We start from the raw sequence: 27,814 nt of genomic DNA, 5'->3' as shown, positions 1-27,814 counted from the left end.
CCGCAGGCGCTGTGTGGGTCCCCAACTTCGTGTTGGGGATTTGGTTTGGTTGTCATCTCGTTATATTCCTATGAAGGTTTCCTCTCCTAAATTTAAGCCTCGTTTCATTGGTCCATATAGGATTTCTGAGGTTCTTAATCCTGTGTCTTTTCGTTTGACTCTTCCAGCTTCTTTTTCCATCCATAACGTGTTCCATAGGTCATTGTTGCGGAGATACGTGGCACCTGTGGTTCCATCTATTGATCCTCCTGCTCCGGTTTTGGTTGAAGGGGAATTGGAGTATATAGTGGAGAAGATTTTGGATTCTCGTGTTTCGAGACGGAAACTCCAGTATCTGGTTAAGTGGAAAGGTTATGGTCAGGAAGATAATTCCTGGGTCTTTGCTTCTGATGTCCATGCTGCCGATCTGGTTCGTGCCTTTCATGTGGCTCATCCTGGTCGGCCTGGGGGCTCTGGTGAGGGTTCAGTGACCCCTCCTCAAGGGGGGGGTACTGTTGTGAATTCTGTGGCCAAGCTCCCTCCTGTGGTCGTGAGTGGTACTTCGGCTGGTTCTGTCTATGAGCTTCCTTTGGTGGATGAGAGTGGTACTGCGGCTTCTGAGTTTCCTTCCTCAGGTGATGAGGTTAAGTCGTTAGGTGCTGTTCTATTTAACTCCACCTGGTGCTTTGATCCTGGCCTCCAGTCAATGTTCTAGTATTGGTCTTGCTTCCTCCTGGATCGTTCCTGTGGCCTGTTTTTCCTGCTAAGCTAAGTTCTGCTTGTGTTACTTTTGTTTGCTATATTTTCTGTCCAGCTTGCTTTATTGATTTTTCTTGCTTGCTGGAAGCTCTGAGACGCAGAGGGAGCACCTCCGTACCGTTAGTCGGTGCGGAGGGTCTTTTTGCCCCTCTGCGTGGTTGTTTGGAAGTTTTTGTGTTGACCGCAAAGCTATCTTTCCTATCCTCAGTCTATTCAGTAAGTCGGGCCTCACTTTGCTAAATCTATTTCATCTCTATGTTTGTATTTTCATCTTTACTCACAGTCATTATATGTGGGGGGCTGCCTTTTCCTTTGGGGAATTTCTCTGAGGCAAGGTAGGCTTATTTTTCTATCTTCAGGGCTAGTTAGTTTCTCAGGCTGTGCCGAGTTGCATAGGGAGCATTAGGCGCAATCCATGGCTACCTCTAGTGTGGTGTGATAGGATTAGGGATTGCGGTCAACAGAGTTCCCACGTCTCAGAGCTCGTCCTTTGTTTTTGGTAATTGTCAGGTCACGTTGTGTGCTCTGAACTTCAAGGTCCATTGTGGTTCTGAGTTACCTGTTCATAACACCTCCCCTGGGTGAGTATAATCTAACCTCTTTTTCTCATCTTTCAGGATACATCGAGGGCTTATCTACAGCATTACAGAATGCTGTAGATAAGCCCCTGATGCCGGTGGGCTTAGCTCACCTTCAATTTTGGGGGTGACAGGTTCCCTTTAATTCTCTAAATGCTTTCTTTTTGTCACTTATTGCACCCCTTACAGCTCTATTTAGCCATAGTGGTTTCCTCCTATTTCTAGCATGTTTATTCCCGTAGGTCGGGGGGTATGGAACCTCTTTCCAGCCGGCGGCCATTCGGAAATTTCTACCATCATTCGGGGGCCACATAAAAATGATCACCTTGAAAATTAGCCCGGAATATTTAGTCAAACAATTAATTATGGTAACTCACCCTGAGGGTATGTTTCAACGTTCATGAAACGCTGCGTTTTTGACGCAACGTTGAGCCGCAGCGTAAAAAACGCAGCGTTCAGATGTTACAGCATAGTGGAGGGGATTTCATGAAATCCCGTCTCCACTATGCATTAAAAGACGCATGCGGTATACCCGCAAAAACGCACATGCGGCGCGTCTTTTAAGAACGCAGCATGTCCTTACATTGCAGAAACAATGCAAGGACAGCGCAGGTGACCTGCCAGTGACCTCAGGTGCAGATTTGGTCAGGATTTTACCTGCATAAAATCCTGACCAAATCCTGATGCAATCCTGAACGTGGACACATACCCTAAATGTGACGGCTGGAGCTGCTTCTCTTTGGTGCAGCTGTGATGTTAGGTGGTGCTGATCATGTTGCTTCTCACAGCTACTTTTCCAGGGGTGGCACGAAGATCACAGGGGGCACAGAAATCACAGAGGGGCACAAAGATCAAAGGAGGGCACATATCTGGGGGGCACAGAGATCACGGAGGGGCACATAGCTGGAGGGGACAGAAATCACAGAGGGCACAGATCACATGGGAGCACAAATATCACGGGGTACATAGCAAAGGGGCACAGGGATCACAGCGGGGCACATAGATCACAGGAGGCACAAAGCTGAGGGATGCACATAGCTGGGGGGCACAGGGAGGCATATAGCTGGAGGGCACAGAAATCACAGGGGGGACATATAGTTGGAGAGCACAGAAATCACGGGGCACAAAGATCAAAGGAGGGCACATAGCTGGGGGCACAGAGATCACGGAGGGGCACATATGTGGGGGGCACATAGCTGGAGGGGACAGAGATTACAGGGGGCACAGATCCCATGGGAGCACAAATATTGCAGTAGGACACAGGGATCACAGGGGGGGGGGGGACATAGATGACAGGGGTGCACAAAGCTGGGAGCCACAGAGATCACAGGGATGCACATAGCTGGGAGCCAGAGATCACGGGGGGCACAGAGATCACAGGGGGCATATAGTTGGAGGGCACAGAAATCACAGGGGGATCATAGATCACAGAGGGGTACATAGCTGGGGGCACACACAGATCACAGGGGGTATATAGCTGGAGGGGCAGAGAGACCACAGGGGGGAAGAGATCATAGGGGGACACATAGCTGGAGGGCACAGAAATCACAGGGGGGCATATAGCTGCGGGGGGTGGGGGGGGCAGAGAGATCACAGGGGGAACAGAGATCCCATCAAGGACAACATCTGCAAGGAGTTTGTATGTTCTCCCTGTGATTGCGTGTTTTCTCCGGAGACTCCGATTTCCTTCCACATTCCAAAGACATACTGATAGGGAATTTAGATTGTGAGCCCCATCGGGGACAGCGATGATAATGTGTGCAAACTGTAAAGTGCTGCGGAATATGTTAGCACTATATAAAAATAAAGATTATTATTATCATTTATTATCATTGGGGGGCACAGACATCACAGGGGGCACATAGCTGGGGTGACAGGGATAACAGGAGGGGCAGAGATAACATGGGGGCACATTGCTAGGAGGCACAGAAATCACAGGAGGGGCACAGAGATGACATGTGTCCACATAGCTGGGAGGCACAGAGATCATAGGGGGCTTATAGTTGGGGAGCAAAGAGATCATATTGGGGCACATGGGGGGGCACATAGCTGGGGGCACAGGGATCACAGGAGAGGCACAGAGATGACATGCGTCCACATAGCTGGGAGGCACAGAGATCACAGGGGGCTTATAGGTGGGGGAGTGAAGAGATCATATTGGGGCACATAGCGGGGGGCACAGAGATCACAGGTGGCATATAGCTGGAGGGCACAGAAACCACAAGGGGAACAGATATCACAGAGGGGTACATAGCCGGGGGGCACAGATCACAGGGGGCATATAGCTGGAGGGGCAGAGAGATCACAGGGGGAAAAAGATATCACAGGGGGGCACATAGCTTAGGGGCACAGAGATCACAAGGGGCATAAAGCTGTGGGGAGGCAGAGAGATCACAGGGGAACAGAGATAATTGGGGGGCACAGAAATCACAGAAGGGGCACAGAGATGACATGGGGCCACTCTGCATCCCAGAGCTTCCAGCTAGCAAGGCAAAATCATGATAGCAAGCTGGACAAGGAAACAATGAACAAATAATTAACTAGCAGGGACTTAGCTTCTGCTGGAGTAGACAGGTCCCCAGAAAGATCCAAGAGCGAACTGAACCAGTACAAGAACATTGACAGCTGGCATGGAGTAACGATCTGAGTGGAGATAAATAGAGCAGCCAGCCAAAGAATAAACTACGTCACCTATGGAAAGAACCTCAGAAGCAGCAGCTCCACTCACAGCCACCAGAGGGAGTCCATGGACAGAAATCGCCGAAGTACCATTCATGACCACAGGAGGGAGTTCGATAACAGAATTCACAACAGGACTCTGGCAACAGCTCTTCTTTCGGGGCAGGAGGACGGGAGAGAATTCGGCACTAACTCCACCCACCCAGGTTGTAACCCTGCCCACCCAAAACTATTCCCGCCACATCACTAACCCCGCCCACCCCAATGACATCATTCATGTGCAGGGCAGGCAGCGTTCTGTGATGAACGTTGCATGCTGTGCACTTCGAGTTAAAGGGCCAGCCGCTGGCAGGATTTTGCTGACACCCAGGCATTGCGCACTCCGGGGACCTTCCCGCGGGCTGAATGAAAAGCTACCAGAGGTTCCCCACGCCTGCCATAGGGTATATAATATCTAGATGTGCCTAAACAGTGGCAATGCCCAACAAGGGCACCCTTTTTGGAACTAATCTAGTTTCCTGGTAAGTGAATTTTTAAATGTAGTGGCATGCGTGAGTTGTGCAGTATTTATCAGGTTGTCATATTTCAGTCATATAAGTCAGAAATGAATTTAGTAGTGCAAGGAGGTGTGGCACTGTCTGAAGACTTCTTTCATACACAAGCCAGGTTTCTTGGGGCAGGTGTCGCATTGATATATGGTGTACTTGCGTATTCCCCTTTTGTAACACACTCGGCACCCCTTTTGCAACTTACCATTTTTTCACCTCCCCCGGGAAATGTTGACCTGGTACGATACGCGCACCTTCAGTTCCGTAGGTCTTGGGGCCCTCTCCGTCCTGATCTCCAAAGATTAAAGCCTTGATCACTACCTCCTGGATGTCTAAAGGTATGACATATTGGTCTGGCCTGCACATCATGATAGCAGGAAAGTGATGAGAATTGCCATCTGTACGATGTGCACGGCCAGCTTCTTGTACCACACCTTGGCCTTTCTCAAAGCACTGTATGGCTGGAAGAGTTGATCAGAGAGATCAACGCCCCCATGTTTTTGTTGTACCCCAGTACACAGTCCGGTTTGCAGACCTGTGAAGAGTTATCTCGTACAGTGCCGAGGGTGCTGCCTATGGTGGTCAAGAAAAAGATATCTCTCTTGTCCTTGTACTTGACACCAGCTGGTGGTCGCTACATTGGGCTTTGCTGTCACCCCTTCTGAGCATCTGTCCAATTAGAGTTTTCGGGAGGCCTCTCTGATTTTTGCGGACCGTACCGCAGGCTGCGGTACCTCGCGCAGAGAGGGATTTGAAGAATGGGATGCTGGTATAAAAGTCATCTACGTAGAGGTGATAACCTTTATCCAGTATTGGGTGCATGAAATCCCACATAACTTTCCCACTTATTCCCAGGACAGGGGGACATTCAGGGGTTCAATCCGAGTGTCCTTCTCTTCATAAACTCTAAACCAGTGGGTGTACCTGGAGCGCCCCCAGACGCAGGGCCACGGGGTACTCGGTCCGGGGTTGTCATGGTGGCTAGACCCGGTCCGTGACCCTGCTAAGGGGCGTCCAATGAAAGGTGATGGTGCGTGGTGCAAGACGCGAGGAATAACGAGGACGCAGGGTTACAGTCTCTTTACCTTTTTGCTGAAGGCTTCGGGGTCCGCAATCCAGAGCACTGCTAACAGGGCTGGCTGAGACCGGCCGGTCTGAAGGCACATCCAGAGTTCCCTTTGCAGGTGGAAATCAGTGCCTACCTTCTAGTGCCTGTGTATTGTAGTCCTTCCCTGCTGCGCACCACGGGATAGTCCTCACAACTGTCATATCTGTTCTTTCTCTCTCCGTCCCCCAGATAATATGGCTAGGACGCACCCGTATGACAGGTAGGCCTGAAGTTATTCTGGGACCCTAGAGATGCCCCTCTCCCACGATTGACTCCTATGTCCGTTTAGGTGATTTAGGTCAGACAGTCAACCTATAATTAACTGTCCTGTCGCTGTTTGAAGTAATGCTCTACCTGTTACTTCCTCGGTGCTCCGGCCACCGGCTACGTGCCTCAGAAGGATGTTGCCGCGGTCTTAGGGGCACGACTTCTTCTGGTTCTATCTCCTTCGTACTATGATCCCGCTTCTCACTTCTCCACAATATACTTTGCTTCGTGTCCTTCCTTAAGATGCCGCCGCAAGGTAGTGCAGGTGCGTCTCCGTAACAATCTGTCCTTTCTGCTAGGTACCTGCCAGGATCCCACTTCTGACAGGTCCTCTCCCGAACTCTCCCGGGCTGCTTTCTGCCTCACTTCCTGTCCAACCCCCAGTTTTACCAGAGTGTGAGGAGTGGCCTAGTAGATAGAACCACCCCCCCTGGTGGCCGGTGTGTGAAGTGTAGTGTGTGGCTGTGATACCTGGTCAGGTGAACTCATTTAGTGCCATCAGACGTAACAGCACTCCCCTTAGTGGCAGAGCGACATTACTGCAACGACCAGGACTCTGGGGCGCTGCATACCCTGAGGTACTCTCACACAGCTTATAGAGTTTAATTCTGTACCTGGCCCTATTACTGGGCAGGTAATGATGGAATTTGAGCCTCCCCTTGAAATGAATTAAGGACTCATCCACGCAGATGTCCCTTTGGGGCACGTACACTAAGGCTATGTGCACACGTAGAATGGTCCTTTGCGGATATTTCCGCAGCGGATTTGATAAATCTGCAGGGCAAAAACGATGTGTTTTTCCTGCGGATTTATCGCGATTTACCGCGGTTTTTGTGCGGATTCCACTGCGGTTTTACATCTACGGTTTTCTATTATGGAGCAGGTGTAAAACCGCTGCGGATTCCGCACAAATTGACATGCTGCGGAATGTAAACCGCTGCGTTTCTGCGCTGTTTTTTCTGCAGCATGTGCACAGCGTTTTTTGTTTCCCATAGGTTTACATTGTACTGTAAACTCATGGGAAACTGCTGCGGACCCGCAGCTGTGGAAACGCTGCGGATCCGCAGCAAAATCCACAACGTGTGCACATACTCTTAAGCAAACTTTTTATTGAAGTGTTCGACAACCGGCCGAACTTTGAATAGACACTCAAAGTTGGTGTAATCTCGGAGAGGACACCGTGCATTATCGGTATAATGCAGGAAGTTGTGAATGGCCTCAAAACGTGTCTGGGCCATAACCATTCGGAATACTGGGAGTGTTGCATAAAACATCCACATTCCAATATTGCTGAAGTTCTGGATTTTTCAGGATTTCCATGTGAAGGACCAGGCCGTAAAACTTCTTCATTTCAACTGTGTCTACAGGAGACCACTTAGAAAATGATCAATCGGGGTTTTATGCCAAAAACTGATGAGCATACAAATTAGTTTGGGCCACCATGAGGTTAACAAAATCCTCAGAGAAAAAGACTTTGAAAGGAATCAGTGCCTCATAATTTTCGGAGGGGCGAGGTAAATACGGGGTCAGGGATGGGAGGCGCTGGTTCATGTTCTGTCCTGGGACGTTTGCGTGGCAGTTCAGCAGCACCTGAGGAGGGAGATGAGGAGGAAGTGGATGAATCTGAAAAATAAAGAAATGTGGGATCCTCTCCCTCGCTATCAGTGTTGAAGGCAGGGAAAGCATATGCCTCCTCCACTGAATAGTGCTTTTGGGACAAACGAGACGAGTGGGATGACTTTTTTTATGTATGTGGTGATTGTGTCAGTACTTTATTTAACTGTTTGTATGTGAGAGATAGTGCTTGGTGTAAACTTTGTTTCAAACGAAAAAGCTTACAGAAAAAAGCAGCAACCAGGGAAACCAGCAACCAGGAAAAAAAGTCAGTGAAATGAAAAGTGTAAAGGTACCTTCACACATAACGATTTCGTTAATGATATCGCTGCAACGTCACACTTTTTGTGATGTAGCAACGATCCCGCTAACGATCTCGTTATGTGTGACAGCGACCAACGATCAGGCCCCTGCTGGGAGATCGTTGGTCGTTGGGGAATGATCAGGACCTTTTTTGTGCAAACTGTAAAGCGCTGCGGAATATGTTAGCGCTATATAAAAATAAAGATTATTTATATTTATTATTTATTTTTTTGGTAGCTGATCACCCGCTATCATCGTTGGATCAGCGTGTGTGACGCCGATCCAGCGATGTGTTCACTTGTAACCAGGGTAAATATCGGATTACTAAGCGCGGCCCTGCACTTAGTAACCCGATGTTTACCCTGGTTACCCGGGGACTTCGGCATCGTTGAAGACAGTTTCAACGATGCCGAAGTCGTTCCCCTGATCGTTGGTTGCTGGAGAGAGCTGTCTGTGTGACAGCTCCCCAGCGACCACACAACGACTTACCAACGATCACGGCCAGGTCGTATCGCTGGTCGTGATCATTGGTAAGTCGTTTAGTGTAACGGTACCTTAACACAGCAGACACGAGCTAAGATGAGTGAATTGTGTCACTAATCAAAGCTCAGCAGCTGCTGGATGTGCGCACAGGGGTGGCAAAAAAGAAAAGTGTCTAAAACAGCAGGCACAAGTTCTGATGAGTGAACTACGTCACAAATCAAAGTTCGGCAGCTGCTGGATGTGTGCACAGGGATGGCGCAAAAGGAGGGTGAAAAAGAAAAGTGGATAACAGCAGGCACGTGCTCTGATGAGTTAACTGCATCCAAATCAAAGCTCGGTGGCTGCTGGATGTGGGCACAGGGGTGGCAAAAATGAAAAGTGTCTAAAACAGCAGGTATGAGCTCTGATGAGTGAACAGGGTCACTAGTAAAAGCTCAGCAGCTGCTGGATGTGCGCACGGAGGTGGCGCAAAAGAGGGTGAAAAAGAAAAGTCGAAAACAGCGAGCATGAGTGCTGATCAGTGAACTGTGTCACCAATCAAAACTTGGCGGCGGCTGGATGTGCGCAAGGGGGTGGCGCAAAGGGGAGTGGAGGGGGGTAAAAAGAGGGGGAAGAGAGGGAAGGGGGGATTTGGGGTGGATGAGGAGAGATCAGGCAGGGATCAAACACACTTGTTGCTTTTCTTCTGTCTTGTCTTCTATCTTCTCTGTTCTTTCTTCAGCAGGGATTGTGGTGTCACAGGCTTCTGTGACTCCACAAGGCCCAGCACAGTGCAGATCCTGCCGAGTGATCGCTCTGTAGAAATCCTCAGCTACTGTGAGGACCTGCAGCGCAATCACAGACAGGTCAGAGAGCGGTCACACCATTGATGTGCCCTGTAATTGGTGGGATTGATGATGACATTGATGGCACCAATCAGAGCTGGCCCTGGTGATGCTGGCGTTGCCAGGTAACGGCCTAGGATCGGTGCTCTCGGAGCTCCGATCCTAAGCAGGTCACAGCCAGGGTACAGCACGGTCACACCATGGCTGTGCCCAGTGATTGACGCGATAGATGTATTCGTCGATCGCGCCAATCAGCAGGTCCAGGCCATACCTGGCGTTGCCAAGCACCAGCGTAGGATTAGTGCTCTTACAGCTCCGATCCTAAGTAGAGCACATCGCGGTCATACCGTAGCTGTGCCCTGTGATTGGCACGATTGATGTAATCATCGATCGCGCCAATCAGAGTGGGTTCAGCGATGCCTGGCGTTGCACCGATCATAGACTGGGACACCAGTTTTTCAAGCAATCTGATTGCCTGAAACACTGAGAAATGCTGCAATTGGCTGTTCAAAATAGAACAGCTAATCACAGCGATTGTGGTTGTGGAGGGCGGTGACACCCCCTAGGATGATGGCACCATCTACCCAGAGGTAAGATAGCGCCAGAATTTTAATGCAATCACCGCGACTTTGGTCACAGTGTCGCATTAAAAAAATGACATTAATAATCCACCCCTGGTCAGATAGGCCCAGGTCACATGGATGGAATATTACGTCCAATGTCAGAAAGGGGTTAAAGGGCTTTATTCTGGCTTTGTATTTTTTACAATATGACTATGGGGTTAGTAACTTATAAATGCTTCTCTATTACTAACACCTGGGTTTCGTTATTTTTTTCTGGGGTCCCCTGTAAATTAACCCATAAAGGCTAAGCAAACAGCTGTGAACTGTTATTAATAGCCTGGGAACCTTTTGGGATATTGTCCCCTTTCCCAGATTAGTAACATCAGCCCCCAGTCATGGGATTTCCCATTGCTGGTTATCAAAATTACGAATGAGCCTACGCCAATTTTTAAATTTAATTCTTAATTTTAGACACGATTTACACAGTGGGCGCTGAATACAGCCTCCATCATTGTCGCCAGGTCATGCAGAGCTCAGGGAGACCATGACAATGATCAGAGCTGTCTTCAGCACCTAGGAGCAGCTAACTATACTGCTTCTCCCAGGCGCCGGTACGTGGCACACAGATGCCACAGGGTTGTAGCAAACAGATACACAGATGTTACACACATACATACAGATAGCACACGGACACTGACCACAGATCTCACTAGTACTGTTATTTTCCAGTACAGGAATCACCAGGACATGTGAAAGGGCCTTAAAATGTATTTGATGGTTTACAAATGTTTTGCCAAAGATGACCACTAGATGGTGCAATTGATCAAGAAGTGAATTTCTATTTTCATTGGACTTTTGCTGGTCTTGTATACTGTAAATTGGAAATACAATGCTGGAGATTAGGGTTGAGCGAAACGGATCAGACAAATTCAAAAATCACCGACTTTCGGCAAAGTCGGGTTTCATGAAACCCGACCTGATCCTAGTGTGGGATCGGCCATGAGGTCGGCGAACTTCGAGCCAAAGTCGTGTTTCGTATGACGCTTTCAGCGCCATTTTTCAGCCAATGAAGGAGGACACAGAGTGTGGGCAGCGTGATGACATAGGTCTTAGTCCTCACCATCTTAGAGAAGGGCATGACAGTGATTGGTTTGCTTTCTGCGGCGTCACAGGAGCTTTAAAGGGGCGTGCACGCCGACCGCCATCTTACTGCTGCTGATCTGAGCATAGGGAGAGGTTGCCGCAGCTTCGTCAGAAGAAGGAATATAGTTAGGGAGGGAAGATTAACCCCAAACTGCTTGTGCTGTAGCGAATTCCACTGTCCAACACCACCATTTTTTTGCAGGGACAGTGGAGGCTAGATTTTTGTGCATCAGCTCTGTAGCTTATTAGGATGCCTTATAAGGCTCCCTGATAGCTGCATTGCTGCTTGCACGCCGCTGTGCAAACCAACTGCTTTTTTAAAAGCAAAATTCCTGTTGCTCCTTTCTGCACAGTTATCTTGTTTATTTGTCCACACTTTTGTGTGCAGCAGTCCTTTTTATTGCTGCCACACTTGTTCTGAGATCATTGTAGGGAGATTGAAATTGTACTACAGTCCTTGTATTTTTTCATATATCTTCCAGCCACTTTCTGCCACTGCATCGATTCAAAGTGACAGGAGACAGCATTTGTCCAGTATGGTTACGAACTACTTTTCCTCCCTTATCGATGTTCTCCCTCACAGGTCATTCCCCTTTGATTACTGGGCATCTAAAATAGACACCTGGCCTGAATTGGCAGAATATGCATTACAGGAGTTTGCTTGCCCAGCTGCCAGTGTGCTATCAGATAGAGTCTTCAGTGCTGCTGGTTCAATACTGATGAAAAAAGGACACGTCTGGCTACCCGAAATGTTGATGATCTAACCTTCATTAAAATTAACCAATCATGGATTTCAAATTATTTTGCCCCACCTTCTCCTGCTGACACGTAGCTTGCCTGAGAAATGTCTTGCTTTTGGCCTCCTCTTACTGACTTCTCCAATTCCGCCATTTGCAGCTGTTGAATGTCCACCATAGGCCATTTTTAAACCTCCCTAAATGGGCTGACTCCCCCCACAGGGCCGTGGTCACCACCTGGCACAAGCACCCGCGCGAGTGCCGTTTGCCTGGACAGGTGGATGTGCCCACTCTTGGGAGACGGCACTGGCACAGGGTCCCTCATAGTACAATGAAGTGTCTCTGACGGTGGTGGTGCACATCCAACGTCAGACACACCGTCGTAATGAGGGCCCTGTGCCAGTACAGTCGCCCACAAGAGAGTGTTCCCCCCAGCTCGAACAGTGCTCTACCACTTGCAATACTTACCTCTCCCTGCTCCACCACTGTGTAGTCTGTGCTGTTAAATCCTTCCATGGCACTGCCAATACAAATTTGTTGAAATGATACCACTGTCTGCTACTCAGCAGAGGAGCCAACCCCAGTACCTAGCTATGCCGCCTGTTTTGTCCTGTTACCAATTTTGAACTGCTTTTAGCCTACTTTTGTATTTGGGCCTACAAACTGTGTCTGCGCCACTCATTACAATTGTCCTCCACTGGACAAAGCTTTGCCGCCTGTTTAGTCCTGTTACCAATTTTGAACTGCATTTAGCCTACTTTTGTATTTGGGCCTACTAACTGTGTCTGCGCCACTCATTACAGTAGTCCTCCACTGAACAAAGCTAGGCCACCTGTTTAGTCCTGTTACCAATTTTGAACTGCATTTAGCCTACTTTATTATTTGGGCCTATATCTGTGTTTCCTCCTCCTCCTGCCCATTGGCCAGCCACTGCTAGATGAGTCTGCTGGTACATTGACCTAGACCACTACATTCCCCTTGCACTCTACACAGCCTGAATCTGACCCTGCTGAAAGTCAGGTTCCCCTTCCCGCAAACTATACCACCTTACACGGGGACAAAGAGGAAGGTGCAGATGAAAGTGCAGGTTCCTTCATCTTGTGGGGGGAGGGGCATACTCGTTGGTGACATCACTGGCACAGGGCCCCTAATAGTACGCAAAAGTGTCTCTGGCAGTGGGAGGCACCACGCACCGTCAAACACACCGCCGTACTATGAGGGGCCCTGTGCCAGTGCCAACGAGTGGGCCCCCCCTGCTTGCTCAGGATCACAACACTTGCAAAGTTGAAATACTTACCTCTCCCTGCTCCACCGCCGTGACATATTCTGCGTTTCCTGGGCCCACGAAAATCTTGAGCCAGCCCTACCCCCCCCACAACTTTAGCCAAATGACCCCGTTTTCAATGCCTAACTATTATTATAAAGTAAATTAAGATTGACAAGATTAAGAAATAAGAATTGATGTTTTTGGCATTAAAATGGGCACTGTAGGTGTTTTCCTGTCCTCCACTCACTGCCGACTTTGATTCCCCATTGACTTGCATTGGGTTTCGTGTTTCGGTCGGCCCCCGACTTTTCGCAATAATCGGCCGATTTCACCCGACCCGACTTTTGACAAAGTCGGGTTTCGCGAAACCCGACTCGATCCTAAAAAAGTAAAAAAGTCGCTCAACTCTACTGGAGATTATTAGTTCCAAACTATAATCTAGAAAGGACAATTGTAACAAAAACATAACCTAAGATTACAAATACTAGTTCAGAATGAAGAATTAGTATTTTTAAAGATAAAATGAAAAGTGCCATGAATGTGTAAAAGTCACTGCAAGTAATGTTATCAACCTTCTAGATAAAACAGGACCTGGATGAATTCATAAAAATGTAATTCCATCTATACTGTATTGTTCAATGGTATGGCTCACTTAGTGAGGTGGATTCTCTTAAGTGAGAGATGTCTAAATGGGCAGCATGGACTGGATGTGTTATTGCAGAGTGGAATCATAGTTAGATTATTATTTATTAGGCTTGTCTGTATAGCACCAGTATATTATCATCACTGTGTCCATTGGGGATCACAATATAAATTCCCTATCAGTATGTCTTTGGAGTGTGGGAAGAAACCTGAGTAATCAGAGGAAACCTTGGAGAACATACAAACTCCTTGTAGATGTTGTCTTTGGTGGGATTCAAACCCAGGTCTTCAGCGCTGCAAGGCAGCAATGCTAACCACTGAGCCACCATGCTGACCAATGCACAAACAACACGTACGTCTGAAGGAGTGAGAGTATCAATGGCTCTGCCAATACTGTACTCCATTACCTGACTATGTTACAACAGAAATATTTTTGTTGATGCTATATTGAAAAAGTAGATAATGTAATAGTCATGATTTGCTCCTTCATCCATTTTGCTTCCTTTAAAAATATTGCATAGCTATATTAATGTAGAAAAACAATTAAAACAATTACCAAAAACCTCTTGTATGTGCAGAAACTTGGACCCAACCCATCTTCCCTGCTCCTTGAGCAACAGGTGCAATGATCTTCGCCCAAGTAGTTAAGCCTCATACAGACCTATGTGAAAAACAGACTGATTTTGATCAGTGCACTGGATCAGATTTTTATCAGTATATTAGTCTTCACTATAAGGGATTTATTCGTATGCCAAAAAACAAACCAAGGAACCTGGAAAAAGTCTACTAATATAGTCCTTTCTTTCTCCTTGGACAAATGTAAATAATGAAAAGCTCCTGATTAGCAATGAAAAACAACAGACACGATTTCTGGAATTTGCAATATATGGGTCCCCTTTCATCAAATGTTTTAAAGGTCATCTGTTAGGAGGATAGGAGTAGTAGTCTGCGCTGCTGTGCTGGACTCAAGAAATCCAGAGGATGTAGTAAGGGATTACATCATTTATTCTCAACGCGTTTCGAAGTTAAGCCAACTTTTTCATCAGAACCATTGTGGCTCTCCTACCATTGTTCTACAGACCTGGGGGTAATGCAGCAGCTGTCCCACTTTGATTCTCCAGAAGGTGAGCATTTCCTATACCTCTCACCCAGACCAAGTTCTCCACCGGATAAGACCCTATTACGCTTGGTGTTGCCCCTTTTTCAAAGGTCATCAGTTGACAGAGGAGTTTCCATTGTCCATTGCCGTAAAATGATTTTCTTTGCTTCCAGCAATACCAAGCGTGCGTTATCCAAAGTCATAACCTTTGCTCCTGTGCTCCGCTGTCCCGCATGAGAATGCAATAAATACAGCCAACGTCTGGCTTAGCCTTACAAAACCCCTTTTTATTAAAAGAAAAAGGTCTTATTCCAAAAAAAGATTAATTTTATTACAACCAAAGACAGTGCATTAGAGTAGCCCTTCCTTTATTTTACTGGAATGCGAGTTATCTAAAAGTAATAAACTGAAGACCAAGATCATACAGTGAGGTTGTACTACCGTATTACATGTTTTACTCCACCAAATTTGGGATTTGATCCTACAAAGTATTCATTTTCCTTAAGGCCAGGTTCAGGCAGGCGTATTAGACCAAGGTCAGGCCAGAATTTGTGCTAAGGAGCCAATGTGACAACTCCGTATGGGCCTCCCTGGTGCGCCGGAGAATTTTGTCTGTAATATGGGTGCACAAAGGCCCCTATAATACCCTAGTCTGGTGTGATACCGTACCCAAGTGGGTAATCCTGGTCTTGTATAGAGAGAGTTGGTTGATACATCTTAGATGTCTAGAGAAAAAAAGCCATTGGATATGAAGGAGTTTCTGAAGACTTTTGTAGGATTTTATTAGGGATTGTCTGAAGAGTACTATACAAAACAATCTGGATATGACATAGAAATGTGAAATTTATTTCATACAAAGATCATAAGGCTGCAATTACAGGTAGAATGTCTCCTATTTTACAACGGAACGTTCTACATACAGGTTTATTATGAGCTCCCAGAGTTGTGTTTGTAAAGGACGAGCTACAGAAAGAAGCACACTGTAATTACACATAGTAACACACAGCGCTGTTCCAACGTCATCGTAAGCCAGCTACACATAACCGCCACTGCACGGACGGACCACATGAAATATCACAGATCACCAGAAACTCCGCTGTAATGATCCATCATTTCTCTGTGCTTTCATCACATTGGGCCAACGTCCAGTTTTACCGGAGCCGACCAAATCTCCCACAGCTGTCAAATAACAATAATAGCTCGGCTGTGGTTTTTCAATATGTTAATCCTCAGGGTGAAAGGCGAATGCTATTTTAAAGCAGAGATCACATTTTCTATTAGTGAAGGGATAAGTAGAAACATAAACCTTTGTAAATATCTGCTCCTCATTCCAGGACTGTACTTTAGTGGGAAACAAATACTAGCACTGTGCCCCACTCAGGACTATTGTGGATGGCTGTGGAGAAGGGGTCAGATTACAACTGCAATAACCTTACCCCATATGGATCTAGTGCACCGAACACCATAGGGTGCGTGCCTCAGTATATGGGACCCCCGGATCACCGCCATCTGAGCTACACACTGCCATATTTGCATCAAGACTTTCTTATTAATAAAATACAAACTTTCCTTCACATTTATAACTTGTTTCATTTTTGCATGAATAGGGCATAAGGATCCTGGAATTGAAAAATAACCCCATCTGATTCGTTTTCATATCAGTATGTATCCCATAGAAGTAAACAGCGTTTGTCTTAAAAACGTTACGATAATGCTATCGTGATTGCCCTACACATGGGGGCCCTTGGTTTCAGGCATGGTCACATGGTCAAGGTGTAGTGTGGATTTTTTAAATTTCATTATTTGATATTAATTTTCCATATGATAAGCAATTACTGGGTAAATAAAGGGTGCTTCTTCTTTTTTTTGGTCCTTGCAACTACCCTGCAATGGTGAAGGATGGCAAACAAGAAGTAGCACAACAATGGGCCAGAAAAAATTAGTCTAGTCTAAGATGTGTACTAACTAAAACATAGTGTAACTGTTATATAAAATTGTATAATACAAATGTGCTTACTGTTTCACAATGAGTGAGAGCCACATGGAGCTTACACTGTAGGGTTCACTGAGGTAGGGACTGGTGTGAACAAACAAAATCTGCAAATATAGGTTCTACCTATTTAGGCCATTACATAAAAATGTATAAGCTAAGGGTGGACATACTACTGGTGTAACCTGTGTAGCACCTAAATATCTACAAATTTCGGACTAAGTCATAGTCCTTACTCTTGGATCCATGACTAAGAAATATGACTTAGTCGGAAATGCGCAGAAAAAGCTCATATTTTCGCAACATTGGGAATGCACATTTTTCACCCCAAAAAAGGACTGGTTCTCCCTATATCCTCTTTCGTCTATTACCACCAAGCAGGAGGGCTTTTATATCCGGGTCGAAGATCACCGGCAACTTCAATTTGGGTGAGCTGCATTGTATGTTTCTTTGTATCACAATTACTTGTCAATTATCAGAGCAAAAAAAGTTATTCATGATGAGCTTTCAGCTAAGAGGGGCCCTGTACTGTCTATGTCCGCCCTTGTCTAAAAGGATCATATATGTTAATTAGGGATTATCGAATAGCTTCAGATAAGAACTTATCCAAATAGCTATAGCGCTTCAAAAATAGCTGCATCGGGAACCCGGATACCTGGAGTGTTCCCGATATCGGAATCTGGGTTCCTGATGCAGCTATTCGGTAAGCGCTATAGCTATTCGCTCATCCCTAATGTTAATCTTAATGCTTCTTTTATACCTGTAGAAATAACGTATGCTGCTCTGTGATGTCAGCAGCATATTGCATGCTCCTGTAAAGGAGGAATGGAAAGCTAAGGATTGTCTGTGTCTTTACTGGCCCCATCATCCTGATACTTTTTCTCTAGTCAATCCTAGCGTACCAAGCACAAGGATTGGTCCAGGGGCAGCTATACAGCTAATGAGAAGTAATAGTTGAGGACTTGTCCATAGCAAACCAAAAACTGGACATTTTCCAGCTCCCATTAGAAGTGAGAGCTGGATACCATTGTGTCATCTCTCCTGGATGTCTGTAAACTTTACCGATTCCTAATGTTTGTCACTTGCAATGAGCCACCGACGTTCATCAGCCATGCTTTACACTTGCTGTAACCTGCTTCTAGTCCTTCGACATATGGACTAATGTGTTACCAGACAAATTACAAGACTTAGCACGTTAAAACAAGGTCTAATGATGTGTTAATGCACATAACAACCTGCGTCACTGTATATGAAGAGCAGGAGCCCAATACATACAGACGATATGACAATTCACACACGATAATGAATAAATACGGGTCTCCACACATTGGCCATGTGGAAGGATAGCCGTCATCAAGATATCACCCTGTGCACACAGCCTAATGGCATTCTGAGGTCTATGATATAGAGCATACCATGGGCACGAGTAGCCATACTGACATCTTTACTCTGTCATGGAATGATATGGCGATTACAGAAATCAGACTATTGTTGGCAACAAGGCCACTATCTCTAGGATGATTTTCTTGGCAGCAAAATTGTCTTACTATTAGAGATGAGCGAACGTGAACTTAAAAGTACAGGGTTTGTACCGGACAGTTAGGGTCCAGTGCTAAACGCTGAACACGGACTTCTCCCGGAAGTTCCTTTCAATGTTTGGAGTTTTTGGAGTCCTGGAGAAGTGACAGAGAGAGAGGGAGAGAGATTTGGGTCCCCATTTGGGGAGGAGAGAGATTCGGGCTCTGGTTCAAGTTCGGGTACAGGTCCGCTCATCCCTACTTACTATGTATCTTGATGACAACTTTCCTTCACCCTAATATTGGAGGAAACAACATGACATTTGCAAACTGTACAAGATATTACAGATCACCACCAACAGAGAGTTCTATGGGAGGCAAAATCTGCCATTATGAGCAGCTACAACAATACTCAGATTAAATCTGACCTTTAATAAGCCCTTCACGTCTCAGAATGACATGCAACGTGTAATCTCATGGATGGATACAATTACATGTACAATTCTGATTGCTGGATCAACGTTTGCATTCACTTTTCAATGACATGGTTCCAAATTTTGACCATGGTTTGTTAAAAAAAGGCCTCTTAAGCTACAATAATGCAGGAATCCTGACTGCCTCCATATATGAATATGAGAAGGGTGGAGGGGTAGGACCCTGCAACAGGATGGAGGTGAAAAGGGACGGACACGCCACATAGAGGGCATTGCATCAGTAAGTTAATTTGTGATAAAGGCTGTTACATATCAGATACTGCAGTGAGTAGAAAGCCTTAGTCTTATCCAAAGCTGTGTGTTAAGCGATACATCCAGTTACCTCCTTTATGTTCTTCAGCTCTGTGCTGTTACTCTCTGCATTGAAAAACAATACATAAATTCACCCTTTTAGTGACTCGGACTAACTAGCAAATGCAGCCTGTCATGTGTGAATGCAAAATATTCAGTGCAATGAATTTACAGTTAAAGTCAATCTTTTGTGCTTCCTCTGCATAGAAAACAAGGTCGATTAGGATGTAAAATATGTCATGTGTCCGTGCCATGCAGCCATAATACCACAGAATTGCATCTGAAACTACTACGGCCCTAGAGTTCTTCTGAACTTACAGGGAATTTGTTAGTAACATCAACTCCACCCCACTCCCCCAATGCATATATGGCTATGTAGGTCTTTCAAATGTATATATCTATCCATTCACATTTTTATATTTTCTATCACTGCTTTCCCAAATAATTACCATTTTAAATCATATGCATATGAGGCATTAAGGGCTCTGGGCGTGGCAGAGCACTGAAGGAACTTTTGCCTCTTGAGCTTCTTACCCCAACCAGAACCAGCCTCTTTAGTCCACTGTCTGCAAGGAAATCAGGCAGTGCGTTATCAATCAAGCAAAAGAGGCATGAATGCATATGAATTAATGCTCTATTTATTTGGGAGTGCAGCAACAGATAGAAGACAGAAAGGTGTTCATGGATTTACATTTCCAAGACCTGCATAGCCTATATATGCTATTTGGTGGGGATGATTTTACTGGCAGATTTTCTTTAACTAAGATTACAGGAGGTAACAAGTTGCTAGAAGTTCAGCTCAGTACAACCATGGATGGTCTGGGTGTTGCCAACGTAACACAGATGAAGAAATATGGCAGCATTATGACTATTTGAAAGCAACCAAAAACTGTCATTGGCGTCACAATGATAGACTCTTATGTTCACAGATGCATTATATACAGGTCCTTCTCAAAAAATTAGCATATAGTGTTAAATTTCATTATTTACCATAATGTAATGATTACAATTAAACTTTCATATATTATAGATTCATTATCCACCAACTGAAATTTGTCAGGTCTTTTATTGTTTTAATACTGATGATTTTGGCATACAACTCCTGATAACCCAAAAAACCTGTCTCAATAAATTAACATATCAAGAAAAGGTTCTCTAAACGACCTATTACCCTAATCTTCTGAATCAACTAATTAACTCTAAACACATGCAAAAGATACCTGAGGCTTTTATAAACTCCCTGCCTGGTTCATTACTCAAAACCCCCATCATGGGTAAGACTAGCGACCTGACGGATGTCAAGAAGGCCATCATTGACACCCTCAAGCAAGAGGGTAAGACCCAGAAAGAAATTTCTCAACAAATAGGCTGTTCCCAGAGTGCTGTATCAAGGCACCTCAATGGTAAGTCTGTTGGAAGGAAACAATGTGGCAGAAAACGCTGTACAACGAGAAGAGGAGACCGGACCCTGAGGAAGATTGTGGAGAAGGACCGATTCCAGACCTTGGGGAACCTGAGGAAGCAGTGGACTGAGTCTGGTGTGGAAACATCCAGAGCCACCGTGCACAGGCGTGTGCAGGAAATGGGCTACAGGTGCCGCATTCCCCAGGTAAAGCCACTTTTGAACTACAGAGAAGCAGCACTGGACTGTTGCTAAGTGGTCCCAAGTACTTTTTTCTGATGAAAGCAAATTTTGCATGTCATTCGGAAATCAAGGTGCCAGAGTCTGGAGGAAGACTGGGGAGAAGGAAATGCCAAAATGCCTGAAGTCCAGTGTCAAGTACCCACAGTCAGTGATGTGTGGGGTGCCATGTCAGCTGCTGGTGTTGGTCCACTGTGTTTCATCAAGGGCAGGGTCAATGCAGCTAGCTATCAGGAGATTTTGGAGCACTTCATGCTTCCATCGGCTGAAATGCTTTATGGAGATGAAGATTTCATTTTTCAGCACGACCTGGCACCTGCTCACAGTGCCAAAACCACTGGTAAATGGTTTACTGACCATGGTATTACTGTGCTCAATTGGCCTGCCAACTCTCCTGACCTGAACCCCATAGAGAATCTGTGGGATATTGTGAAGAGAAAGTTGAGAGACGCAAGACCCAACACTCTGGATGAGCTTAAGGCCGCTATTGAAGCATCCTGGGCCTCCATAACATCTCAGCAGTGTCACAGGCTGATTGCCTCCATGCCACGCCGCATTGAAGCAGTCATTTCTGCCAAAGGATTCCCGACCAAGTATTGAGTGCATAACTGAACATTATTATTTGTTGGTTTTTTTGTTTGTTATTAAAAAACACTTTTATTTGATTGGATGGGTGAAATATGCTAATTTATTGAGACAGGTTTTTTGGGTTATCAGGAGTTGTATGCCAAAATCATCAGTATTAAAACAATAAAAGACCTGACAAATTTCAGTTGGTGGATAATGAATCTATAATATATGAAAGTTTAATTGTAATCATTACATTATGGTAAATAATGAAATTTAACACTATATGCTAATTTTTTGAGAAGGACCTGTATATATATGTGTGTATCTAATAAAATAAATTACACAAATCAATTATATTACACAAAATATAAAGAATAACATGGCTAAAATGTTTCCTTCAAATATAGTGCAAGCATATGCTGTATAATTGGGGTATGACTTTACATGTAAGATGTAAGATTCATGATGTAACAAATTGAGATGACAAATGATTCGGTTGCCAGGACACTTTTTTAATTTAAATGCATGAATTTGAGGCTAAAAATAATTTTTGCAATTGGGTTTCATTAAAAATTTTGCAGTTTGTAGGAACCTTCAGCTTGAATGTAGTCTGAGGTTCTAAATCAGCTGAGAGGAGCTCAGAATGGACAGATAAAGGAGTTCCCTCAGTCCATGATAATATGATGACTGACGTACTCTGTGCTAACTCATTCAACAGCCAGCAATAGTCAGTGCAAAACAGAGGCTATAGAATGCATAAAGTGCTACATTATTTATGGAAACCAGCTGCAATTGCAAAAATGATTTTGAGCCCTGGATACATGCACTTAAGCAAAATTAATGTCCCCAAAAGTGGACAACCCCTTTAAAGGTTTTTTTCTCCAAGAATGGACTTTTTCATCCTAAAATTTTCAATGGGTGAAAATAACATATTCTTCTTTGTTTCAGCATTAGCTTTGTAACACAATCTGTAGTGAATATTTACAGACACCATTGGTGACAGCACTACTAAAGCGCATGTCACCGCTGCAGCCAATCGCTGGGCTCATCAGCTCTGCCATTGTAGATAGCATGAGTCACTGAGCTCAGTTTTTGGGCACATCTTACAAATGCTATGCACTTCCACCAGAAATGTGTCGAAAACTCCTTGATAAATCGGGGCCAATGCATCTACTCTTGGACTATGGGTCTGGGCCAATTTGCAGTAGTATGTTGAGTTGTGCTTTAATCCTACCCAGAAGCGTCTTTATAGTGTCCTATTACAATTATCGTAGGCCATGCTGTAACCAGCTTCTGTGAGTGCAGTGCATACCCATAAGTCCAAGTAAACGCGTGCGTATTTCATGGCCTGTATATGGACCCCAGTGCCCAGGCTGGTCCTGGACCTCCAGACCCAAACTGAAGCCTCTTAGACACATAGGAGGGCTTAAGTTCAAATACAAATAATTCCAAATAATCTTGATCTGCATGACCTCAGTGTCTGCCAAAATTGCCGTGTAGCCCCAGCCTTAAGCAAATTTAAATAAATAACATTTAAGAAATGCATTTTAGTATTCTCTCCAGTTATTTTATTTTCTGTTGAACTTGAAATATTTCTTTTAAGTATGATGGATAAAATACTTTAAGGGGAATCTGTCAGCAGATTTTTTTCTTGCTATGTAATCTGAGAACAGCATGCTGTAAGGGCAGATACCCTGATTCCAGTGATGTATCACCGGGTTTGCTGTAGGTTCAATACAATCAGTGATTTATCACCAAGAGGACACGCTGCCTTGTGCCTACTGGTCCAACCACGCCCTCACCACTGACTGGCAGTATCTCAATGCACAGTGTACACAGAAAGGTGCCAATCAATGGTACATAATCTTCTTAGCACTGCTAGATCTGCAGCAAAGAAAACTGGTTTAATCAAAACCGATGCACCCTGTAAAACTAAGTGAAAATATCACTGGAATTAGAGTCTCTGCCCCTACATCATGCTGTTCTCAGATGGGGTAGCAAAAATCTGGTGGCAGATCCTCCTTAATGTCTCGGTTTACAATAAATAATCAATGACCTTGTATTATTGTGTGCAGTCAATAAAAACTGAAAATAACTTGTTTATGAAAATGCCATTTAAGCAATATTACCTGCACAAGTGATATAAAGGCTTGGACGTGTACATGGATATAGCAGACAACTACTTTGGTTGTTTTATTCTTCTGAACTCAGAATGTCCGGCTCTATTTTGCACACGTTAAAGAGGTCATATATAGTAATCAATAAAATAATTGTAATTCAGGAAACTTAAAACAGTTTCTTTCCTGGGAAGTGTAATACATTTAAATGAAATGTTATCAGAAATTTGAGTGGATCGTCCCCATATTCATGTACAGGTTTGTGCGTGGGTATTTACAATGTACACTGACTTAGTGGGAACATACCCCCTCGTCACCTGTATGAAACCCTTGTCACCTGTATGAAACCCTTGTCACCTGTATGAAACCCTTGTCACCTGTATGAAACCCTTGTCACCAGTAGTCATCACCAATATATCAGCTGAACACCGGCCATGTGCTATGCAAATACCAGCTGTGCTTAAATGAAAAATATACACAAAGACTAAAAGAGAATAAAACGTTGGGAAAAAAAATCAATATTGCCAGACACTTAAAAATATCTTTCTCAACATGCTCTTGTGCATTAATCTTTTAGGTTTATACAATTAAATAAGTTAAGAAGACATATTTCTTTACTCCAAATTTACCAAAATATTTCAACACATAAAAAGGTAAGAAAATAAAACCAGCAAATAAAATGTTGCTTGTATAGGCATCGGCTACCCGTTCCACTGCCAGGGATGACGGTATGTATCAGTCCTTTCTGGCAGGAAGGGGTCATAGGAGATTATACTGAGGTTTATATTCAAATTGTCTCTTCAACAACGGGTGAAAGTGGAAGTTCTTGACATTTTTTTTTATATACATCATCATGTCGATTGCTAAAAATATAGAAATATTTCTTTAAGTACCTCACTATACAGTAAAAAACAATGGAATCTAAACAGTTTACAAGGTATTTCTGTATTTTTGGTAAGAGTATCAGTAACATGTTTAAGGATTGGAAAGACCGCTTTGAGATGTGGCGGGAAAAGAAACATCTGAATATAACCCTCAGTGACAAATATTGCAATAATTTAAGAGCTGTTGGCAACATTAAGTGCCGAGCTGATTTTACACGCCAGCCACTTCCTTAGCGGGCAGTAGTATTGATTGTGGAACTGCTCAAACTCCGGGGTCTGTCGGATGTCATGTAGAAAAGAAATGTCAATGTCTGACTCCAGCAGGACGAGCAACAATGGTAGGAGCACCAAGAGCAACCCCAAAGCTACCAGAGCAAGCCGGGAGGAACTCTTCAGAAACGCATTCAGCTGCATGTTTCCCATTAGAAAATTGTAGCTCACACTTAGTGCTTTTCGGGCTTCCTTCATTTCTTCTTCCTCTGCAATCAAAAAGGCATGTTCATCTGCATCAAATTCCTCAAATGAATCAGCACCGTCTCTTTCACCCTCTGATCGGAGCGTGCTGTTAAAGAGCATCTCCACCCCCTCATCTATTGGTGTGGGCAACAAGCTAGCACTGGGGTTGTACATCTGCTCGGAGATGGTTAGAGGCTCCTCTTTAACGCTGTCCTCTCCATCGTATCGGAGATCTGCCATCACCTCATGATCCCTAGATGGGGAGTTGCCAGGCACAGGGGAAGAATTACCATCATTCTGTTGTGACAGAAGGATACCTGAAGAAAACAACAAAGAAACAGTCATTGTCAGGATTTCTACACATGAACACGTTGTCCGCCAGGTTTTTTTTTCAGAAGGAACGGTTAGCAACACTTGATTGTGAGAACACTCTAGTTAGCGGTTACAGCATCCGTAGCGTAAGTGAAGCACAGGACAGAAGTGTTAGGCCTCATGGCCACATATCTGGTACCGGAGGGTAACGGATTCCCTAGTTTGGTATGGGATTGTTCACATTCATCTGACACACCAGTTGTTGCACTGGACCCTTCAAAGAGTCCAATGAGAAAACACTACTTGTTGCGTTTTTCTACAACTCTGCAGTAGAAACTGGTGTAAAAGTTTGAAAACAAGTGATGCCGCAAAAAAACGTATACGAATGGCCTACTGCAATTGCTCCTTCTCATTCCCCCAATACCTACTCACATAGTGATAAAATCTCATCAAACCTACAAATCTTTCTTCTCTTTGCTCTCTTCACAAATCTGTATTTCTCCTTAGTAGTCTCAGATACTAACTCAGACACAACCCCTACTCAACAGGTCTTCTCCTCTGGTCTTACAGATGCCTCTCCCCCCTCCATATGTTCAGAGGACGCTCAAGACTAACTCATTTGATGTATGAGCCAACAACTCATAGGCCTTTTTTACTCTATGGAGACCAAAAGATTGTGCCTTTCGGCCTCATTCAGACTGGTATAATTTGTTGTACCTTTCTTTTAATTCACTGCACTATTCCACACAGAGGCATCCAGTAACAAAGTATATCACACAGCATAAGCTTCTTTCCTACATGGGATATATGCCACTTTATGACTATCCTCCCAACATATACTAGAAACTCTACCTAACTGCAAATATAGACGTCACAGTGAGCGTTGTGGGAAAATTTCCCACCATGCTCGCTCTGACATCAGAAAGGTGAAGTTGATTGGCTGTGAACTCGCAGGACCTGTCTGACGTCACCGTGAGCAGGAGACGTTTCTCACACTATCAGTGTCCTCAGATAGGTAATAGGAGTTCACAGAGAGACACTGAGCACACAGTGCTCAGTATCTCTACTGGATGAACGGCTGTATGGTCGCATCATGCAACCATGCAGCCTGCCATCTAGATGTAGCAGAGCCGGAGCCGTCGTGGGACAAATGGATTAGCAGCATCTCTGCGGAAAGGTGAGGAATATTGTTTTTTTTTTTTACTCTTTTGCATATGACGAGGGCACAAATCCAGGTGTGAAAAACTTGTTGCATTATTCCCAAGAAGACTCATGACTGTACTAGCTCAAAAGGGTGCTTCTACTCAATACTGAGCAAAGGGTCTGAATACTTATCGCCATGTGATATTTCAGTTTTTAATTTTTAATAAATTTGCAAAAATTTCCACATTTCTGTTTTCAGTCAAGATGAGGTGCAGAGTGTACATTCATGAGAAAAAAATGAACCTTTTTGAATTTACTAAATGGCTGCAATGAAACAAAGAGTGAAAAATGAAAAGGGGTCTGAATACTTTGCGTACCCACCACTGTATGTATTCTATATATATAGAATATATATATTCTATTCTAACCTGTCACACTGTGATATTGCTGTACGTGGCACAGGAATTGACGGCTTTTCTTCGATCTATCTATGCAATATAAATACACAAATATATATACACACACACACACACGTGTGTCACTGACATCTACGTATACTGTAGATGTATTATATGTGTATCTATCTATTCTAACCTGTCAGTGTGATTTTACTGTACACTGCACATGAATTGACGACTTTTCAAAGGACACCGGTGTGTAAAAATCGGACAGCACTCGCATGGTCCGAGTGCTGTGCGATTTTTTTTTTTTCGCTGCCATAGACTTGCATTGGCGAGTCTCGGTGACAATCGCAGCATGCTGCGATTTTACATACACGTCGAATACGCCTGAGAAAATAAACGGTGATGTGAGCTTCCCCATAGATTAAAACTGGTGCGAGTGCTATGCAATGTTTTCTCCCATAGAACTTGCCGTATTCTATGATAGTGTGACTTCGGCCTAAAAGCAGAAGTTTTGGTAGTTTGCTGGTCGGGAACATTGAAGTGAGTGTGTTAACATGATGCCAAGTATAAAATGTAGAAATGCTTCATATTGCGGATATTGGCATTATTTTCTAGAATCAAAAACAGGCTTTTCTAACTTAATAGTGAAAGGTGTAGGGAAATTGTAGAGAACCTATTACTAATTACACGTATCCTGGACAATATAATAGTAATACCCCAGTCAGAGATCTGCTTCAGAGAGAATGGCGTTAAGACATACAGTGTGTTAGAGAGGTTAATTTATATAGAGACAAAATTAATTGGTTTTTCACTTCGGGACCTGTGGTGCTTATTGTGCTGTGACCTCTGTGTAATTACATAATCTTCTTTTCCATGGCAGTATACCACACCACAGACAATAATTCTTCTATGTTTACTAGTCAAGATATTTCAACCAATTAATCGCATGTCAGAGGATAATTACCAGGTTCTATTCAGTGTATTGTATGTAGGTCTATTGCTTGGTTGCAAAACAACGGACATATTTATTATACTGTGCTTCTGTATTAATCATAGCAATAGCATGTAGGATCTGCCAACAATCATCCTCTTGTGCACAAGTGATCGGATGATTGCAGCTTCGAGTCCCCTAAGGAGACAAACAAATACAGCAAAAAGTGAAAAATGAAAAATATGAAAAGAAAAAAACAAAACATTAAAATCACCCCCCCTTTTGCCTCATTAAAAATAGAGTATAATAAAAAATACACATATTTATTATTGCTGTGTTAGTAAACATCCAATCTATCAAGATATGAATCAAAATAATCTGATCGGTTAACGGGGTAACGGAAATTTTTTTTAAAATGCCAGAATTACGTTTTTTCCAGCCACTGCAACATTGCAATAAAATGCAATAAG

At 44.2% G+C, this 27,814-nt stretch overlaps 1 protein-coding gene across 2 annotated transcripts in view; it reads right to left on the bottom strand.

Moving 5' to 3' along the window:
• Positions 1–22,042: 22,042 nt before the first annotated feature.
• Positions 22,043–27,814, bottom strand: part of FRMD3 (FERM domain containing 3) — a 297,732-nt gene continuing 291,960 nt past the window's right edge. Inside the window, exon 14 of one of the 2 annotated variants that reach the window (XM_069762775.1) lies at positions 22,043–24,871. In XM_069762775.1, the coding sequence (XP_069618876.1) occupies positions 24,273–24,871 (599 nt within the window). In that variant the 3' untranslated portion in view covers positions 22,043–24,272. The remainder of the gene's footprint in view (positions 24,872–27,814) is intronic. The other variant, XM_069762783.1, reaches the window with a different exon arrangement.

The sequence above is a fragment of the Ranitomeya imitator genome, chromosome 1 (genome assembly GCF_032444005.1).
Source record: "Ranitomeya imitator isolate aRanImi1 chromosome 1, aRanImi1.pri, whole genome shotgun sequence".
NCBI classification, from domain to species: domain Eukaryota; kingdom Metazoa; phylum Chordata; class Amphibia; order Anura; family Dendrobatidae; genus Ranitomeya; species Ranitomeya imitator.
The sequence above is the reverse complement of the archived record's forward strand: the minus strand, read 5'-3'. Positions and strand labels throughout refer to the sequence as shown.